The sequence below is a fragment of the Melopsittacus undulatus genome, chromosome 13, assembly GCF_012275295.1.
Source record: "Melopsittacus undulatus isolate bMelUnd1 chromosome 13, bMelUnd1.mat.Z, whole genome shotgun sequence".
NCBI classification, from domain to species: Eukaryota; Metazoa; Chordata; class Aves; order Psittaciformes; family Psittaculidae; genus Melopsittacus; species Melopsittacus undulatus.
In genome coordinates this window covers 9,457,300-9,473,708 of record NC_047539.1, presented here as the reverse complement: position 1 = coordinate 9,473,708, position 16,409 = coordinate 9,457,300, and the positions used below count along the sequence as shown (strand labels likewise).

Genomic DNA, 16,409 nt, shown 5'->3' with positions numbered 1-16,409 from the left:
ATGCCTGTCTGAGAGGCCTGTTAAAAATCAAATGTGGTCAAGATGTGTTAATTTAGCAGAGGATGTGCACCACAGAATCACAGAATCCCAAGGGTTGGAAGGGACCTTGAAAGATCATCTCATCCAACCCCCCTGCAAGAGCAGGGTAACCTAGAGTACATCACACAGGAACTTGTCCAGGCAGGCCTTGAATATCTCCAACGTAGGAGACTCCACAACCTCCCTGGGCAACCTGTTCCAGTGCTCTGTCACTCTCACAGTAAAGAAGTTCTTCCTGATGTTAACATGGAACCTCCTATGCTCCAGTTTACACCCATTGCCCCTTGTCCTATCACTGGATATCACTGAAAAAAACCTATCTCCATCATCCTGACACCCACCCTTTACATATCTGTAAACACTGATGAGGTCACCCCTCAGTCTCCTCTTCTCCAAGCTAAAGAGACCCAGCTCCCTCAGCCTCTCCTCCTAAGGGAGATGTTCCACTCCCTTCATCATCTTTGTGGCTCTGCACTGGACTCTTGTGGTGAACACAAAAAGCAGTCAGAGTTCTTTTTCATGTTTTCTCATAAATATTCATTTACTGGAAAGAACAAAGCAGGCCTAGAACATCCAGGCTTCCTCCAATTAGGGACACAGCTGTAACTAGAAAGACTATAGCTTTGAGAGACTGCTGGTATGCTACAAAGGGTTGGTTTCCTAGGGTGGAACTTACTCTGCATAGCGTCAGATCAGTGGTGTGAATACAGCTATAACTTGAAATTATAAGAATTCCTTTAAAATTAACACCAGATAATGTCCATATGTTCCATATATGTGTGCTGTAATGGAGAAGACAGCACATAAGGAGCTACACTCTGTCGACAGAGCAATCTTTAATGGTATGATTCTGTAGTGACCTTTAATAGCATTTAGTGAAAGAGCTTTGAAGTTCATTACTCTTAAATCAAATCTGAGCTTGGAGAAACCCTCACTTTTCTCATTGTATGTTTAATTATCAAATGTTTTGCATTAAAACACAGCAGAGCACTTTGTGCAAGATACGTTCTAATAAAAAGACAGGGACCACAATAATGCTGTGTGTGCTTTTAAAGCACCACTGTTTTCCAGCCTGGAATTTACTGGGTTGGGGAGAGCAACACTGATGGGATGATCTCTACTCAGTCATGTGGTGACAGTGCTCATGGTTTTGGCTTTTCCTGTTGGATTTACAGCTCTTCTTTGTTTCAGGTGTATCTCGAGCAGCAGTGTGGGAGCACGGCTCAGCTCCCATAGAGTACCTGTATCACTGGGTACAAACCTGCCTGGCGCTGGTGGGGAGCACAAGGAGTTTATACAGCAGAAAGAAAACCTTTTTAGCCCCTTCTGGCATCAAGTTGCAGTGCACCACCAAGTAAACCTTAATTCCTCACCTCACCCTAGTAATTCTGCTGTTTCACATCCTTTATTAAACTAAATGTGAGGGTTCTTACGTTGTTTGTTAGCCATAGCCACCAAGTCTTTGTTGTTAACATGGTGGGAACTCTGCTAGGGATTAGAAAAAGCTATAAACATGTTGAAGGAAACAATTTTGTTAGTATAGCTACTTATTTTAAAACCTAGATTAAAGAGGTTTTGTTGAATTTGTGTTTGTTTGGTTGAATTAATCCTGATGGGAAAAGGGGAGAGGCACAGATGTTGTGAATAGCAAGCTGCAATGCTAAGAGATGATACAGCAAACCGAAAGTCAGCATTCTATCTCCTTAAATTGCTTTTTAGGAACAATTTGAAATAAAGGTTGTTAATCAGCATTTCGTAAAGTTATTCTGAACGTGCTACACTTTCAATACAGCACAAACAAAAAGCTTTCTCACTGGGATAAAGCCGGACATTACACCAACTGCGCTGTCGGCGGCAAGATTCCATCTTTCCAGTATCGCTTATTTTGGCCGAATCGCTTCTTTTTTAATCAAATTTAGGAAATTAAACTGCTCTTTTTTAATTCAGCCGGCAACAACCGACGTGTCCCGGCAGGTGCACACTGAGGGGGGCAGGCTCCCTCCTCTTCCCGCTGGGCTCTGCTGAGCAAGGCTCGGCTCCCCTCACGGCGGTGCGGGCCGAAGCCTTCCCCTACCGGCACTTTCGCCACCAGCCAACGAGCCGTTAAAAACTCGTTCCCCGCCGTCAGCCTCCTCCGCCCGTTCACGCTTCCCTTCTGGAGCTGGAACGGGATAGAGACGGGAACCGGAGGGATCCTCCCGGGTGGATTTTTGTCGCGAGGAATCTGCGGCCGCGGAACGACCGCCGGCTTTGCGCGGCGACGGCCGGGACAAGATGGCGGCGCTAGGCAAGCAGTGAGTGACGGTGGCGCAGGGGCTGCGAGGCCCCGCCGGGGCCCTCGGGTCTGACCGGGCTCTGCTCCGCGGGGCAGCGGATGGGAGGGAAGGTCCCCGGGGCCGCCGTGACAGCGGGCGCAAGCAGGGCCCTGTCTCGGGCCTGGCAGAGCTCTTAACAGAACCCCCAGCCCGGTCGGCAGCAGCGGGGCTCGCTGCGTTGGCCTGAGTTTAAACCTGTGTTTGGTAAAAACAAGCAAACCCCACATCGGTGGGAAGCAACGGAGGTGCTGCCGTGTTTTCGGGGGGAGTTTTCACTCTTGGGAAGTAAAATCTCCTCAGGATACCCACCCCCGCCCCCCAGAACCAGCTGTGCGGCTGCCAGCCCCATAGCACCGGCGGCTGAGGGGCAGTGGCTCCGGTTGCTCCTCGGCTCCCCGCAGCCCGTCAGAGGGAGCTGCTGGGGCGGGTTCGGAGCACACAGAAGTAGTTTGTCACAGTGATGGTGCCATATGTACGGTATCGTAGCAGCTCCACGTTGTGCTGTGCAAGTTACCCAGTGATGGACTGGGGAAAAGCAGGTTGGAGGAAATCCCTCCCTTAGAGATTGCTCATTGCCAAATCCACAGAGGTTGGCTCTGTCAGCAGAACAGTTCTGTGTCGTTAATCTCTGCAGGACACCATCTGGCAGTAAATCTTGTCTTTTGCCATAGTGGTGTATATGGGTTGGTGCTTTACATCTTCATGCAAAATAGGTGAATTACTGCACACAGAATGGGGTCTAATGTAGACTTAAGACTGAATCTCTGCAGGATAAACAGTAATTTCTTAATTCAAAATCACTTGGAAAACTCTGGACATAAGGGATTTATGGCCTCATTTAGGGAATTCCATTGCATCCCAAATCTTTGCACAGAAAAAGTCAGCAATACCTATGGGAGAAGCTGCAGGCCCATGGCAAGGCCAAGCTGGTGTTGCTCAGCTCCATACCTCATACATTACACTGATGCAGATCTTTTGTTTCTAAAATTGGAAATGGTGGATTTTTGGTTTGGAATGTGTTGTATTTTCTTATTAGTAACATGAAAGGGTAACTTGTAGTCTTTTTCTCCAGATATGGGCTCATTATGCCCAAAAAAACACCACAGAAAAATCTCGTTTCAAAGAAACTCTCAGTGTTTGCAGAAGACTCTGATGATGAGGTGAGTTCAACAGCTTTATGATGCATTTTTACCCATATTGTTCAAATTAATTGCTTACAACCATTAATGTTTGCATCAGCTTGTGTTGGTGTCACTTAGACCTGTGTCATCATTTGGGTGTGAAACAGGATCTGTGTGTTCTTTAGTGTGAGTTAGGTGAAGCCATGACTTGGTGGTTGGTTACTTTCTGGCAGCTCTTCCAAAAGCTCATCACATGTAGCAGCCTTTTTATGAGAGTTAACAGTAGCTTGTAAAGAAATGTGTTGGCCATCACTGGTAAACGTGGTTGCAAATAAAGACCAGTAGCAATCAACATTCCTTTCCCTTACTTTAAAGTGCAGTAAAGTGTATTTTAACCTTTAGCTCATTCCACGCAGATTTCATATAAGTGATTTCTGATGTTCAGACTCATGGTGTGTATGAGTGTATCACATGAAGTCGATAGTGTTCTTTGCTATAGTCTCCTTCAATGGTTTTATATTTTTTAAGTACTACCTTCAAAATCTTAGCTTTCAACCTGCCCCTGTAGCAGTTGCTGTACACTATGAAAGTTACTGCTATGAATATGGGGAATATCAAGAGCTGCCATGGTGCATAGGGTGCTTGGGATACCTTACAAAAACCCAACTCCTAAACCAGACTTTCCAAAGGATTTAGAGCCAGTAGCTTCATAGTTTACAGGTAAAGAACAGGAACTCAAAATCATGGAGATGAACATGGATGGAGCTTTCTGGACATAATGTTGCAATATACTGGGTTTTATTGATCTGGAATTACTTGTGATAATTTAATCAGAATGTCATTATGTGAATATTTAGCTTTTTTTCCTACGAAACCCAGAAAATGAACTTCACTGACACCCATAGTCTAGAATTTTAACATTTAAGAAGTTGAAATTTAGAATCAGTTGAAGTTTTGAGATGGAATCTGTGTTACAAAAATACTCTTGTTGCTGTAGAGCTTCACTCAGTGATCTTTAGTGTGGTTGAAAACCCAGCGCTAATAAAGCATCAAATAATCCTGGTCACTTTCTGATTCATTATCAAAACATTTCTTTTAAATATGTTTTGGGTTTTTTCTTATGAACTCTCAGTTGTTCTTTATATGTCACAGAAAGCCTGAATCTAGCACTTCCTGGCCTCTGTGTACCTGATTCATTTACAGAAATGAGAATGCTGTTGTTGAAGGTGTTTGAGCTCCCTTCATACAGGCATGAAAGGGTTGAGGGCCTTCCTAGTGGTACCTGCTCGACATGGAACTGACTCAGTGCAGCTTGTAGGACCTGCAGGAGGCAGAGAGGACAGGAACATGTCTTAAATCCCATCTCACACTGCTGCTGTCCTTTGCACTCTGTGGAGGTGTGTCCCCCCTTGATCTCTTAGCTGGCTTCATGGTGCTGAAGAGAAGCATTCCTTTCAGATGGAGGTGGCAGTGGATCCACTGTCCCCTTGGCAGGAGCACTTTCCTGGTCAGTTTAGTCCCTGACCATTTGGGATTTGGTGTCTTTCTCTACATTAAGGGTCTGACCCCACATTTTCCATATCCCAAGAGTGAGCTTCAGTTAATCTGCTGTCAGCATTACACAGTACAACTGGGAACCTTCTTGAGTATGGAGCATTTTTTTAACTTCTCCATTTCCTCTTAATATCTAAACATTAAAGCAAAATAATGCATAGAGTTATAATAATAATAGTGCATGATGCTGTCTACTTTTAGCTTAACAGATCAAGTATCCTCTCAGCAAGGCTGACAGATTCACTAAGAGTCTGTTACAAAGACTCTTAAAAGTTGTCATGCTCATCACTATAGTACATACCCAGCAAAAAGTAATAATCTCATAACTGCCTTTATCAGATAAGATCATTTATATTTTTTTTAAGGCTAAATTACTTTATTAGTTCAGTAATCATTTCAGAGCTTTTCAAGATAAGGAGCAGCATTTGGGAGGGGTTTCATTTCCTGTCTGCTGCCTTATCAGCCAGAACTACATCTCAAATGTCTGGAGATTATGTATTTTTAACTGAACTCTAATAAAGTTTGTGCTGGGAAATCTGCACACCTCACTTGGTCTGTGATCATACAGGAGATACCAAACTTCTGCTCTCTGTTTTTAAATGTTACTGTGCATATTTCAATAAGATTTTGCCTGTACTCTTGCTGAAGGGATTTGAAAGGTTGTTTTTTTTCTGTGGCTGAGTACATTAATGGATGTTAGTTGCTGATGAAGATGATCTTTGGGTTAGTTCATAAGGAGCAGAACATCTGGGGTGGAAGCTTTCTCCAAATACAGTGTTGACTGGGAAAAAGCAACCCAGGAGATTACAGGTGCTTTTAGTCAATAGAGTTGTGAATTATTTGCCTTCATAATGAGGAGTTCTCACTGTCTTTAAAAACTGGGGGGAAGGTTTTTACCCCTGGGAAAGCCTCTTGGGAAGAGTAGATGTTACAGCAACAGTCTAGGATGCATTAGAAATAAGTTTCCTTTCTGGCTTAGCATTATTTGTGATACATCCATTTCCTCCAAAGATGCTATTCCCTTATTCATGCAGTGTGTTTTCAGAGATGGCTTGTGAGTATTCCCAGTGCACTGTTCCATGTTCTGGTTTATCTTTGGAATTCAGCTGAAAATATCTCTGTGGTACAGTGGACAAAGGTTCTGTTTCTTGGTTGTATCAGAATCACCCAACATACATTCCTGCACCTCACCAGCCTTACAGAACTGGTTTGTTGTTCAGAATGTAAAGTGTAGCTGGAAAAATAACTGTATTTAGACCATACTAGGTGGTAAATTGAAGAGAGAGATAATGGAGTCAGTATGGACAGTTACTATTCAGAGATAAGTAGTAACTAAATGAATAGTAAAAAAGCAGACACAAAGGAAGAAACTGAGGACAAGCAGAAGACTATGTCCTGTTGTAGACTCAGGTTTTTTGTTTTACTTAGAGACTCTTCTATTCACTTTGCAAAAGATATAGAATGACTAAAAGTAAAATTGGCAAAGTGATGAGTATTGAAGATGACCAGAGTTTATGCAACAGCTTTCATGCAAAATAAGTAGACTAAAGGGGCTCTTAGGTTACTGAGAGGAAGGAAGTGAAGAGAAGGAACTGAAGAAGATGTAGGTAAAATTAAGAAAGTTCAGAGAAAGTAATGTAGTGTTTCTCAAAATATGAGCAACACAGTGTATTGTGGAATTACCAAGTAACTGGTTTGATCTAAACAAAAGGAAGTTGGGGATTTCTCCACACAATGTATAATTAAATTGTGGAACTCATTGCCACAGGATATTGTGGCATGGCCAGAAAGATAAATGGATTCAGGTATGGATTAGCCAAAGTTAGGGGTGCTCCTGATGGCAAACAGTGGTCCAGGTGCATCCTCCAGTGCAGGAAGTCCCTCACTTCCTGGTTTCTGGAAGCTAGGAGGGAATGTCGAGGAAAGCTAATTCTGTATGTGACTTGTTTATGTTTTTCCCTTAATCTTCTGCTGGTAGCCATGAATCATATGATATGTGAATTGAGATGGATCTGTTGCCTGACTTGATAGTATTTTTTCCCCCATGGAGCTCCGAGTCTTGTGTACGCTCAGGGATCATCTGTGCAGTCTGTAGTTGGGTAATCCGGGTCTCTATGAGGGCAACCTTAACGCTTCACTGATTAATACATATACATGGGAGTGTAAGTGGCTCATTTTGAGATGTTTGGATATCAAAGAGTCCTGAATCCAAAGTTCATAGCCTGAGATTCCTTATCTGATGTGAGAAGCATGTATTGAGCAGAGTCAGATCTCAGCCTTTGCAATATATACAGTTGCTCAGGGACACATACTTGGGGCGAGATCCTTAGAAATCTGTGTTTGAGCTCCTGAGTACTCTGTACAGTCATAAGAGATGCAGGTACTGCTGAGGCACAACTCATTTCATGCCAAAGTGGACACCTGAAATTAGGTGAATTAGATGAGTTTTGATCTGAAAGTGTTTTGCTTGGAAAGCATTTGTGAACTGGTTGACTGTCCCTTCACTTGGTGATCAAGCAGAGCTCCAAATTATCCTGCTCCTGCTCTTTGGTCAAGTATTTTTCTGTCCAGCTAGAACTAGATGGTTGTAGTGAGAGATTAAAATCAAACTACATCTAATCTGCCTGACGTCACTGAAGCATGTAATTTGCCTTTCAAATGTATTTCAGTTTAAACAATGGTAATTTATTTTGTGTGTCTTTACTGCAAAGCAGCATGTAGAGAGTTCAAAAGGGCAAAGCCCCTTCATGGGTCTTTTATAACAGGTTATGTTGGAGCAGAATCATCTTCTGGTTTTAGAAAAGGATTGGAATAATGTCTTATATTGTCTGTCAGTAAGTACCATGCCTGGGGTTTTGGTAACAACCACAAATGCTTTTCTCTTGGAGGCAGGATGTGCAGCTAATACAAGATGCTCCATTATTAATAGCTACTGTGTCACAATTTGTTGGTCTTGTACTTCTTGTGACAGTCAGTGGGGAAGAACAAATTGGGCATCTCACATGTACTTTGAGAGCATCTATTAAAATAAAGAAATGGGAGCAAACAATGAGCTATTTAGTAGGTTGGGGTGATTTCTTATTTCTTCTATTACTTTTCTCTTAACCTTTTCAGTAGTGTACAAGCTCAACTTCATGGTCTCATAGGAGGGGTAGACCAGAGAATCGCATATCTAAGAGCTTCTTGATTTGCATGCATTGTGTCATTTCACAGGATGGGGTTAAAATATTTTCTCCTTCCAGAAAATATTAAACTCTAAGCTTTGTGCTTCAGAAGAATAGCTTGACTGCAAGGAAAGAGTATGAGACAGATTGCTGAGCTTATAGGGCCTTTAATAAATGGGCAGTTGATAAGTAAAAACAATACAAAAGAACGGGAAGTTCTCATCTGTCAGAGCTTGTGGCACAGCAGGAAATTGTTCACCATAAACCATGAGGGAAGGTGTTTGTTTTCTGTAAACTTACTGCCACTCTAGACAAACAAATGGCAGGTGGAGTTCTTTACAATGATGTGTACTATCAAGAGGATTATGTATTACTTTTGTGTTCGTATAATCTTTGCAGATCAACAAGTTCATTTCACGTAGGCAGAGGAGGAAAATATTCTAAGCGTATTTCAAACATTTTGGTGGGATAAAGCTGACCCTGTAAATACAACTCCTGAATCTGTTTCATCTTCTACTGAGCCATTGCTTTCTGGGCTGATGCAGGGAAGATTCCTTAATGTTCTGGTACCTTTCTGTAAAACTAGTGTAAGAGTTTGATAAAGGAAACCTTCTGTGCTCACCCTTAATATGTCAAGTAGAGGATCAGCACCTTACCCAAGGGCCAGGAGGAGGTTTAGGTCTTTTGTGTGGCACTGGTATATGTTCCACTGCCAGTTTAAAGCAGCTGTTTATGTTAAGAAGTTCATACAGACTCATAATGTTTTGAAAAGAAAGCAGATGACCTAAAAATTTAGTACAGTATTTTAAATATCCCACAACATCAGCTTTTCAGTCTTGAAAGCCAGAGGTGAACACATGAATGAAGCCAGGATCCTTTTACGTTGTTTTAAACTAAATAATCTGCTATCTACTTCCCCCAGTCAACGAACCAACCAGCTACATAAACAAATAAGAGACTATATCCAATTCTCATCCAAATAAGCAGCAAGCTGCAGTGTACAGGGTGTAGTCTCTGATCCCACAGCAGACTCTTGAGTGTGTTGCTAATGTCTTACAAGCTCAGGCTCCTAAAGCCTGAAGCCTGTCTGCTCCCTTAACCTGGTTACCTGCAGCTGAGTGGGAGAAGCTGCTTTTGGTAGGAGCGTAACTGAACCATGGAGGGCTTTTCTTCCATGGAAGTGCTCATCACACTTTCCCTTTATTACTATCGTTTAAGCACAAGGTTTAACATTTGGAAAGTGGAGATGGAGTTTATCCAAGTCTGCATGTAGCAGCTTTGTAAGTTTGAGATACTTAATTACATAAACAAGGTTACACCTCCTGTCAGTTGTAGTGGATGTGTTAAATAAACAGTATCCTCTATTGGTTGAGGAAAGATAAATACACAGCTTAGTTCAACACTAAAAGACAAAACTAAATAAAATGCAAAGCTGTTAAAAGACAATATGATTAGAAAACGTATTTTCAGTAGTGGACATGGTTTTTCTTAGGGAAGATCAGTACTGCTGTTTGCTAGCATATTCATCTTGAAAAATGAAACATGAACATTTGAAGTACATGCTGTTCACAGCAGCAGTATTCTTATTTCTGAAAATACAGAACTAATGATACAGCTCAAACCTGTAGTAAGTGCCAGATCTTTCAGCTGTTTTTTACCATGAGCACAGTTTTTGCATCTCTGAGCACATGTACACCCTGGAAGAAGAGTATGTGTATTCTGAGCAGCATCTATGTATTCCACAGCCTGTTGGAAAGATAATAATTACAAAAATCATTGAGAACATCTCTTCTTTATTCAAAATCGTGTAATCCCCAAGAACATCAACATTTCTGATACATAAATTGATAGGAGGGTGTAAGTCCAATTCTTGTCGACTTGGGGGGGTGGGTGTTTTCTATGTTTTCCTCTCATTTCATTTTTTAAATGACAGAACCTGAAATAATTGTTGTGTTTGGGCATGAGTAGGTGTATTATAAGCATCCTTCTCTTAAGAATGTGTTTCAGTACCGGCTTCAGCTGTCCTTTGCTATGTGTTTTACGTGCTGATGTGACAACTTCTTGCCCCAGCAGGCTGACCCTTATCATAGTGGAGAGGTGTATCTTCTTTGCTGTTCTTTTGGCAATGGTTGGAGGAGGGCGTTGGAACTGAAGAGTTTTCACAGACCTCCTATGTCTCTGAGCAGTTCTTGGACAGAGATCACTTGCTTTGTGAAATGACATGCAATTTTATGCAGCTTTTGAGGTACACACCATTGAAATAGTGTTCTTAAACTTGTCATCATTTTCATACATATGCTGAGGTACTGTGATACTTCGCTCATGGAAAAGGGTGATTTGTTGTATGCTTGGGAATGAACTTTTAGCTTTTCTTCCTACAGAAAAATTCCACTGAAATGAGGTACTGACTTATGGAATGGAATTGTTATACAGTTGTTTGTTAGGAGCTGTGTCAATGTAATTGATTTCATTTTTGCAATGTTTCCTTATAGCCATCTGTGGGTGAAAGCCTTCAGAAAGAAGCACTGAAAAAACAAGCAATGAAACAGGTAAGATGTGGTGGCAGATTAAGAAATTACAGCATCTATTTCCTTTAAATGGTTGCAGAAACAGATTTGTGTCATTGCAGTGTTATAGTCACCCTTTAAAACAATTCTGTATAGATTTATGATTTTGTGCATTGCTCTTCGCAGCACAAGACTTGATCTGAAATTCTCAAGGCCTTTCCTCTAGCATGGAAATGTATCAGTTTTCTGAGCAAGATTGTTCATTTTGAAACTCTTCTGGCTGTGATCAGAGCAGCTGAAGAAGAGCCCGATGAAAGCTGCATGAAAGAGCCTGGCCATAATGTAAAATACAGTGAAATTTCTGTCTCCTCAATGCAAGCAGTTAAATACACAAGGTGTTGAAGTTTGTTTTGTGGTGTAGAGTGCATTGGTTATTTTAGAATTTCTCAAAACCTTTGAAAACAGTTGAAATTTCATGCTTAAATTTTGAGTATCTCTTCATCTTCCCTCTGTTCTTTTAGACTAAATTGGAGATTCAGAAGGCTTTGGAGGAAGATGCTACAGTGTACGAATATGACAGTATTTATGATGAAATGCAGCAGCAGAAGAAAGAAAGTAATGCCAGAGTGTTATCTGGAAGAGATGACAAAAAGGTTGATACCTGAAAGTGTGTGATGTCTGTCTGAGCTCTGTGTGCTTGGAGTGGCTAAAATTGATTAACTGCTAAGCTTTGCCAAATGCATTTTCCCTGGGGCATGCAAGTTTTGTGCTCAAATCCCATTAAATAAAGTAGTAATTTGCAAGAATTCTGGCAAAACTCTTAGTTCATTGAGTACTTTGGAGTCCTCACCAGTGGTATTCCAGAGGGTGGCACACTACAAGTTTCCCATGCAGTTTATGATGTATATAGTGTATCTGTAGATTTCTGAAGAGAATGTTACAGTGGGATAATAGGATTAGAGGCAATGGGCCATGTAACAATACTGCTTATAATAATAGAGACTCATTATTAAGCCAATGAACATAAATTGTCCTTCCTCACACACTGCTGGGCTTCCCAGAGGACTGTCAGGAGACAAAAGTAATTAACTTCCACTGGTGAGATGTGAGCCAGTTTCCATAGCCTAATGGCTTGTTTGAAAGCATTGTTGAATTATCCTGACAAGTGATACTTTCATTGTTACTTACTCTGTTTAATTTGAAAGCTCTTGTCAGGTTTTGTGGGTAGAAAAGGAAGCTTCCCACTCTTTCACAGCAATAGAAAGGCAAGACTATTATAAGGCAGAAGACAGGGGTGAGAAATCAAAAGCCACTCGCACTCAGGAGCAAAAATTATCTTGGCCAAAGATGAGTTGAATGTTTTGATTGAATACAGCATGGAAGCATGGGTATTAGTGATCTGAAAGAGAATGACAGCTTATTTCAGATAGCTGTCATACAGTGGAGAATATGTTAGAGTAGCTGCTGTTAGTTTTTATTCTCTTACCAACTTTCAGCTTCTCTCCATCAATCCCAATGTGTATCTTCTCAGCCACCTTAATTACCTCTCATCATGATCCCTTTTTGCTCTTCTATTTTAGCCCAGATACATCCAAAATATCCTCAAAGCAGCTGAGATTAGAAAGAAGGAGCAAGAAAAAAGAATGGAAAGAAAAATACAGAAAGAGCGTGAAATGGAAGGGGGAGAGTTTGATCACAAAGAGGCTTTCGTGACCTCAGCTTATAAGAAGAAGCTGCAAGAAAGGGCTGAGGAGGAGGAAAGAGAAAAACGAGAAGCAGCTCTCGAGGGTGAGATTCACACTGAAATAATTTCCCTTTAAAATAAGTATGGAAGTATGGCCTTGACATGATCAACAACATTGTCATCTGGGCTCTCTGTGAGGCTTGAGATAATTAAAATCAAAAAGGTCCAGGTGGCAGATACTGAATCAGATCCTTTGTTATTTCCCATTGTATGTTACTAAAGGAAGAGAGGAAACTCCTCTCTGTGTCAGTGTTGTGTTGCTGCTTTTTATTTTTGAGGAAGAGTCACCTGTTGAAGGAAGTCTCTAAGCCTGGGGTGCAGTGAGGCTTATACTCCTTACTCCAGGCATTTTGTAGTGTCCCATGAACAGGTGTAAAAAATAGGATATAGGGTCATTAGATAAATCAGGCTGGCATGGCTCTCAGAAGGTCATCTGTTACAGCCTCTTGCTCAAAGCTTGGTCAGCAGTAAGGCTGCTCTGAGGTTTTTCTGCTCTGGACTTGAAAACCTCCAGGCTGGAGACTGCAGCCTTGGTGGTGTCTGCCTTGCTGTGAGTTGTGTCTGATAGGTATTTGTGTCACGGTAAATCCAACCTCACTTTCTTTCTCACAGCGTACCTGGATGTGACCAAACAGAAGGATCTCAGTGGATTTTACAGACATCTTTTAAACCAGAGAGTGGGGGAAGAAGAGATGCCTAAATGCAGCTTCCGTGAAGCCAGGTAGGATGCCATTCTGGAAGGCTTTCCAATATAAACCAGCTTCTGGCTGTTTGTGATTCCAGACTCACTGGACCACTGTAAGAATTAGAGAGTACTAAACATTGTAGGGTAAAGTAATTCCTTTACACAGCTGATTAATTTAGTTATGTGGAAAATGTCTAATAATCATAAGTGTAATGGACTGTAAGACAGAACCAAGCAGGACAGGAATGCCATTTAAAAAGTATCAAGAGGACATGTCATACATGTAATACCACTTGGTATTATTCCAGCCTATATATTCCAACCCTTATTTGCTTTGGTTTACATAGTATTTGGCAATATGCATTAGGTTCCATATTTTGAATTATGAGGGAGACAAAAGATAAAACAAGCACAAGAGGTAAATCACAGGAAATGATGTTGTGATATAAATTGCCTGAAAAGAATGTGAGTCTCTGACTTCGTACTTACTCCACATTTATGGGTTCATGAAAACTAAATTGATTGAGTGCTGGTGCTGTGGTAAAAGGAAATTAACCAAATGTATTGGAAATCCAGTGGGAGTGCTTTAAGATCTTAATATATGTACATTCCAAAGCAAAGTAATGAGATGAGGCTGAATTACTTATGTATCTGAGATGGTGAAATTCTGCCCTGTGGAATGGTGAAGGGGATATGTTTCTTACGTACAGCAACTGATCATTTGGAACAATTCAGGTTTAACCTCTCTTAAGATAGGCCTTAAACCTGATATTACAAGTTAAATGCCTGCCATCTCAAAGAAAATGCAGCACACATCAGATAGTCTAACTAGATGGTGTGCTGATTCATAAGAATTTACCATGGACTGTTACTGGAGCTGTATGATTAAAGAGAAGATACTCACGGCTCGTGTGAGTGAGCATGTATTTCCTTATCAGTCAGCAAAGAATGACAAAGCACAACCTTTCTGTCTACCGCCCAGATTGGTCCTCCATGGATCGGCTTTTTGTGCTTAAGAATCTATGAGCTCTGAAAATATAGTAATTTCTGTCTAGCCTCAAGAGCAATATCTTCAGAAATACTGGATTATCAAAGATCTACTGCTAATGGAAGCTGCTTCTTACCTCTGTCAACAGAACATAAAACAACACAACATATAGCCTGCTGCTTCTCTGGATAATTACTTGAAGTGAAAAGGAATAAGCACATAGGAGAAAGTGTGCAGCTTGCCACAGAGCTCACATATGAATACAAATCTGTCTTTTTGCTTAGATGGAGGCTACAGATACTTAACCGTAGTCATTCTTTTAGATAAATTAGTCAGTTCATATTCACCAATGAACCAGATACAGATGAGTAGCAGAAATCCTTTGCACTGCATTCCTGGAACCTGAGCCACAGATAGATTTGCTCTCCTAGGCTTCAGCAGCATCTTTTGCTGAAGTCCTGACCAGAAGTCAGTTTGTGGAAGAGGCTGAGATTTCAGGCTGTGTAATGTTGGTTTTTTTCTTTTTTTAACATAAAAAATGCAGGATAAAGGAAGAAAAACCTGACAGTTGTTATGATGAATCCAACCAAAGGAACAAAGGTCCATATGAAAAACAAAGACCAAAGCCCTCTGCTAAGAAAGAGAATAATCCAGATGCTGATACTGACTTAGAAACTGATAGTAGTGATGATGATAAGACACATAAAAATAGTAAAGTGAATTTGAAAAAGAAGAAAAAGAGGGAGAGCTCTGTGAGCAGCGAAGAGGAAGTTAAACATCATAAGAGCCAGAGACATTCCAGGTCACCGAGTGCATCCAGTGTGGAGGAAGAGCCACCCTCAAAAGCCCAAACAAATCATCTTGCAAGGAGGGGAGAGAGCAGACCAAGTAGAAGGGGAAGTGATGAACAATACAGGGAAAAAGATCATGAGAGAAGTAGGACCTATGAAAAGGATCACCAAAGGGATAAGGAAGAGCGACATAGATATGGGGATTATGCTAATAAAGATAACTACAGGAGGAGGGAAGAGCAGGATGATAAACAAAGAGGGAAGGAAAGAAGAGAGAGGGAGGGACATGGCAGAGAATGGAAGAAAGGAAAGGACAGAGATGAGAAGGGCTCAGAAAAGGAACGAGAGAAAGAAAGAATAACAAGGGAAAGAGATGAGAAGGGCTCAGAAAAGGAACGAGAAAAAGAAAGAATAAGAAATGGTAAAGATAGATATAATGACAGAGAGAAGGAGAGAGGAGAAAAATATAGAGAAAAGGAAGATCATGTGAAGGACAGGAGAGAGAAATACGGTAATGATGAAAAGAAATACAGAGAGAGGAGGGGAAGTAGTTCTACACCTTTAGAAAAAGATGGAGAGACTGATCAGGAAAAAGAGAGAAAGGGAAGAGAGAAGGAGGTGGATGAGAAGGGAAGATCTGGCTCTGAAATGTCATCTGAGCAGAAACGTAAAGCTGGAGAAGAAGGGGATAAAGAGGAGAAAGAACAAGCACAGAAACCAGCTGAGAGCATGAGCAAATTTGCCAAACGGAGCAATGAGGAGACAGTTATGTCAGCGAGGGACCGGTACCTGGCGAGGCAGATGGCACGTGTCAGTGCCAAATCTTACATTGAGAAGGAAGAAGATTAATATCCCTGTGGTGGACAAAAACACTCGGTCTGTCAACCAGAAGGAAAAGTCACTGCTGCATGGACTCCTATACAGAGGTAAAAGTGTGTCCTAGTTATTTATTCCTGGCTTCATCTAAGAAACTGTGTGTGCTGTAATAGAGGAACAACTCTTGAAATGGGTTCATGGATCACTTGAAAAACAGCCTGAGTGTCTTTATACAGTTGAAGTATTAAATTGTGCTGACTCCATCCACCATGGCCTTCAGCACCCAACCCATAAGATTCTGGGCACTTGAAGATTCTGGGACAGACCTAGGAGTGTTAAAAAACATGGCAGCTCTGAGCTGAAGCAGTGAGCTCTGCTGAGAGAAGGGTGTTCTCAGCCCTTGGCAGGAGACATTGTTGCCACCTGATGCTTTTGAAAGTGAGCAACAGAACTGTAAAAGTGAAGAAAAAGGCAAGAAAACCAGCCTAAATAATAATCTAGGGAATTTCTGTATGTAGTACATTGCTTTGTAAGCTAGGTGCCTATTGATATATGAATTTTGTATTTATGTGTGGGCGTTGGTCTTGGGGATCTGATGTACAGAAACACTTAAATAAAGTGTAAGTTACATACTGGATCTAACGTGTGGGTCTTCTTAATGCTTGTGTTATTTTACTGCATCTTT

At 41.3% G+C, this 16,409-nt stretch overlaps 2 protein-coding genes across 2 annotated transcripts in view; both read left to right on the top strand.

Annotated features, from left to right (window-relative positions):
• EFCAB5 (EF-hand calcium binding domain 5) overlaps positions 1 to 1,698 on the top strand; it is a 40,086-nt gene extending 38,388 nt beyond the window's left edge. The window contains exon 23 of the mRNA XM_034068732.1: positions 1,231 to 1,698. Within this exon, the coding sequence (XP_033924623.1) occupies positions 1,231 to 1,397 (167 nt within the window). The 3' untranslated portion in view covers positions 1,398 to 1,698. The remainder of the gene's footprint in view (positions 1 to 1,230) is intronic.
• A 539-nt stretch (positions 1,699 to 2,237) lies between these two features.
• On the top strand, positions 2,238 to 16,361 carry NSRP1 (nuclear speckle splicing regulatory protein 1). The gene is made up of 7 exons (XM_005142901.4): positions 2,238 to 2,333; positions 3,427 to 3,514; positions 10,686 to 10,742; positions 11,222 to 11,353; positions 12,281 to 12,488; positions 13,057 to 13,165; positions 14,662 to 16,361. The coding sequence occupies exons 1-7, from the start codon at positions 2,314 to 2,316 to the stop codon at positions 15,755 to 15,757; spliced, it is 1,710 nt and encodes a 569-aa protein (XP_005142958.2). The 5' UTR covers positions 2,238 to 2,313; the 3' UTR covers positions 15,758 to 16,361.
• Positions 16,362 to 16,409: the final 48 nt, after the last annotated feature.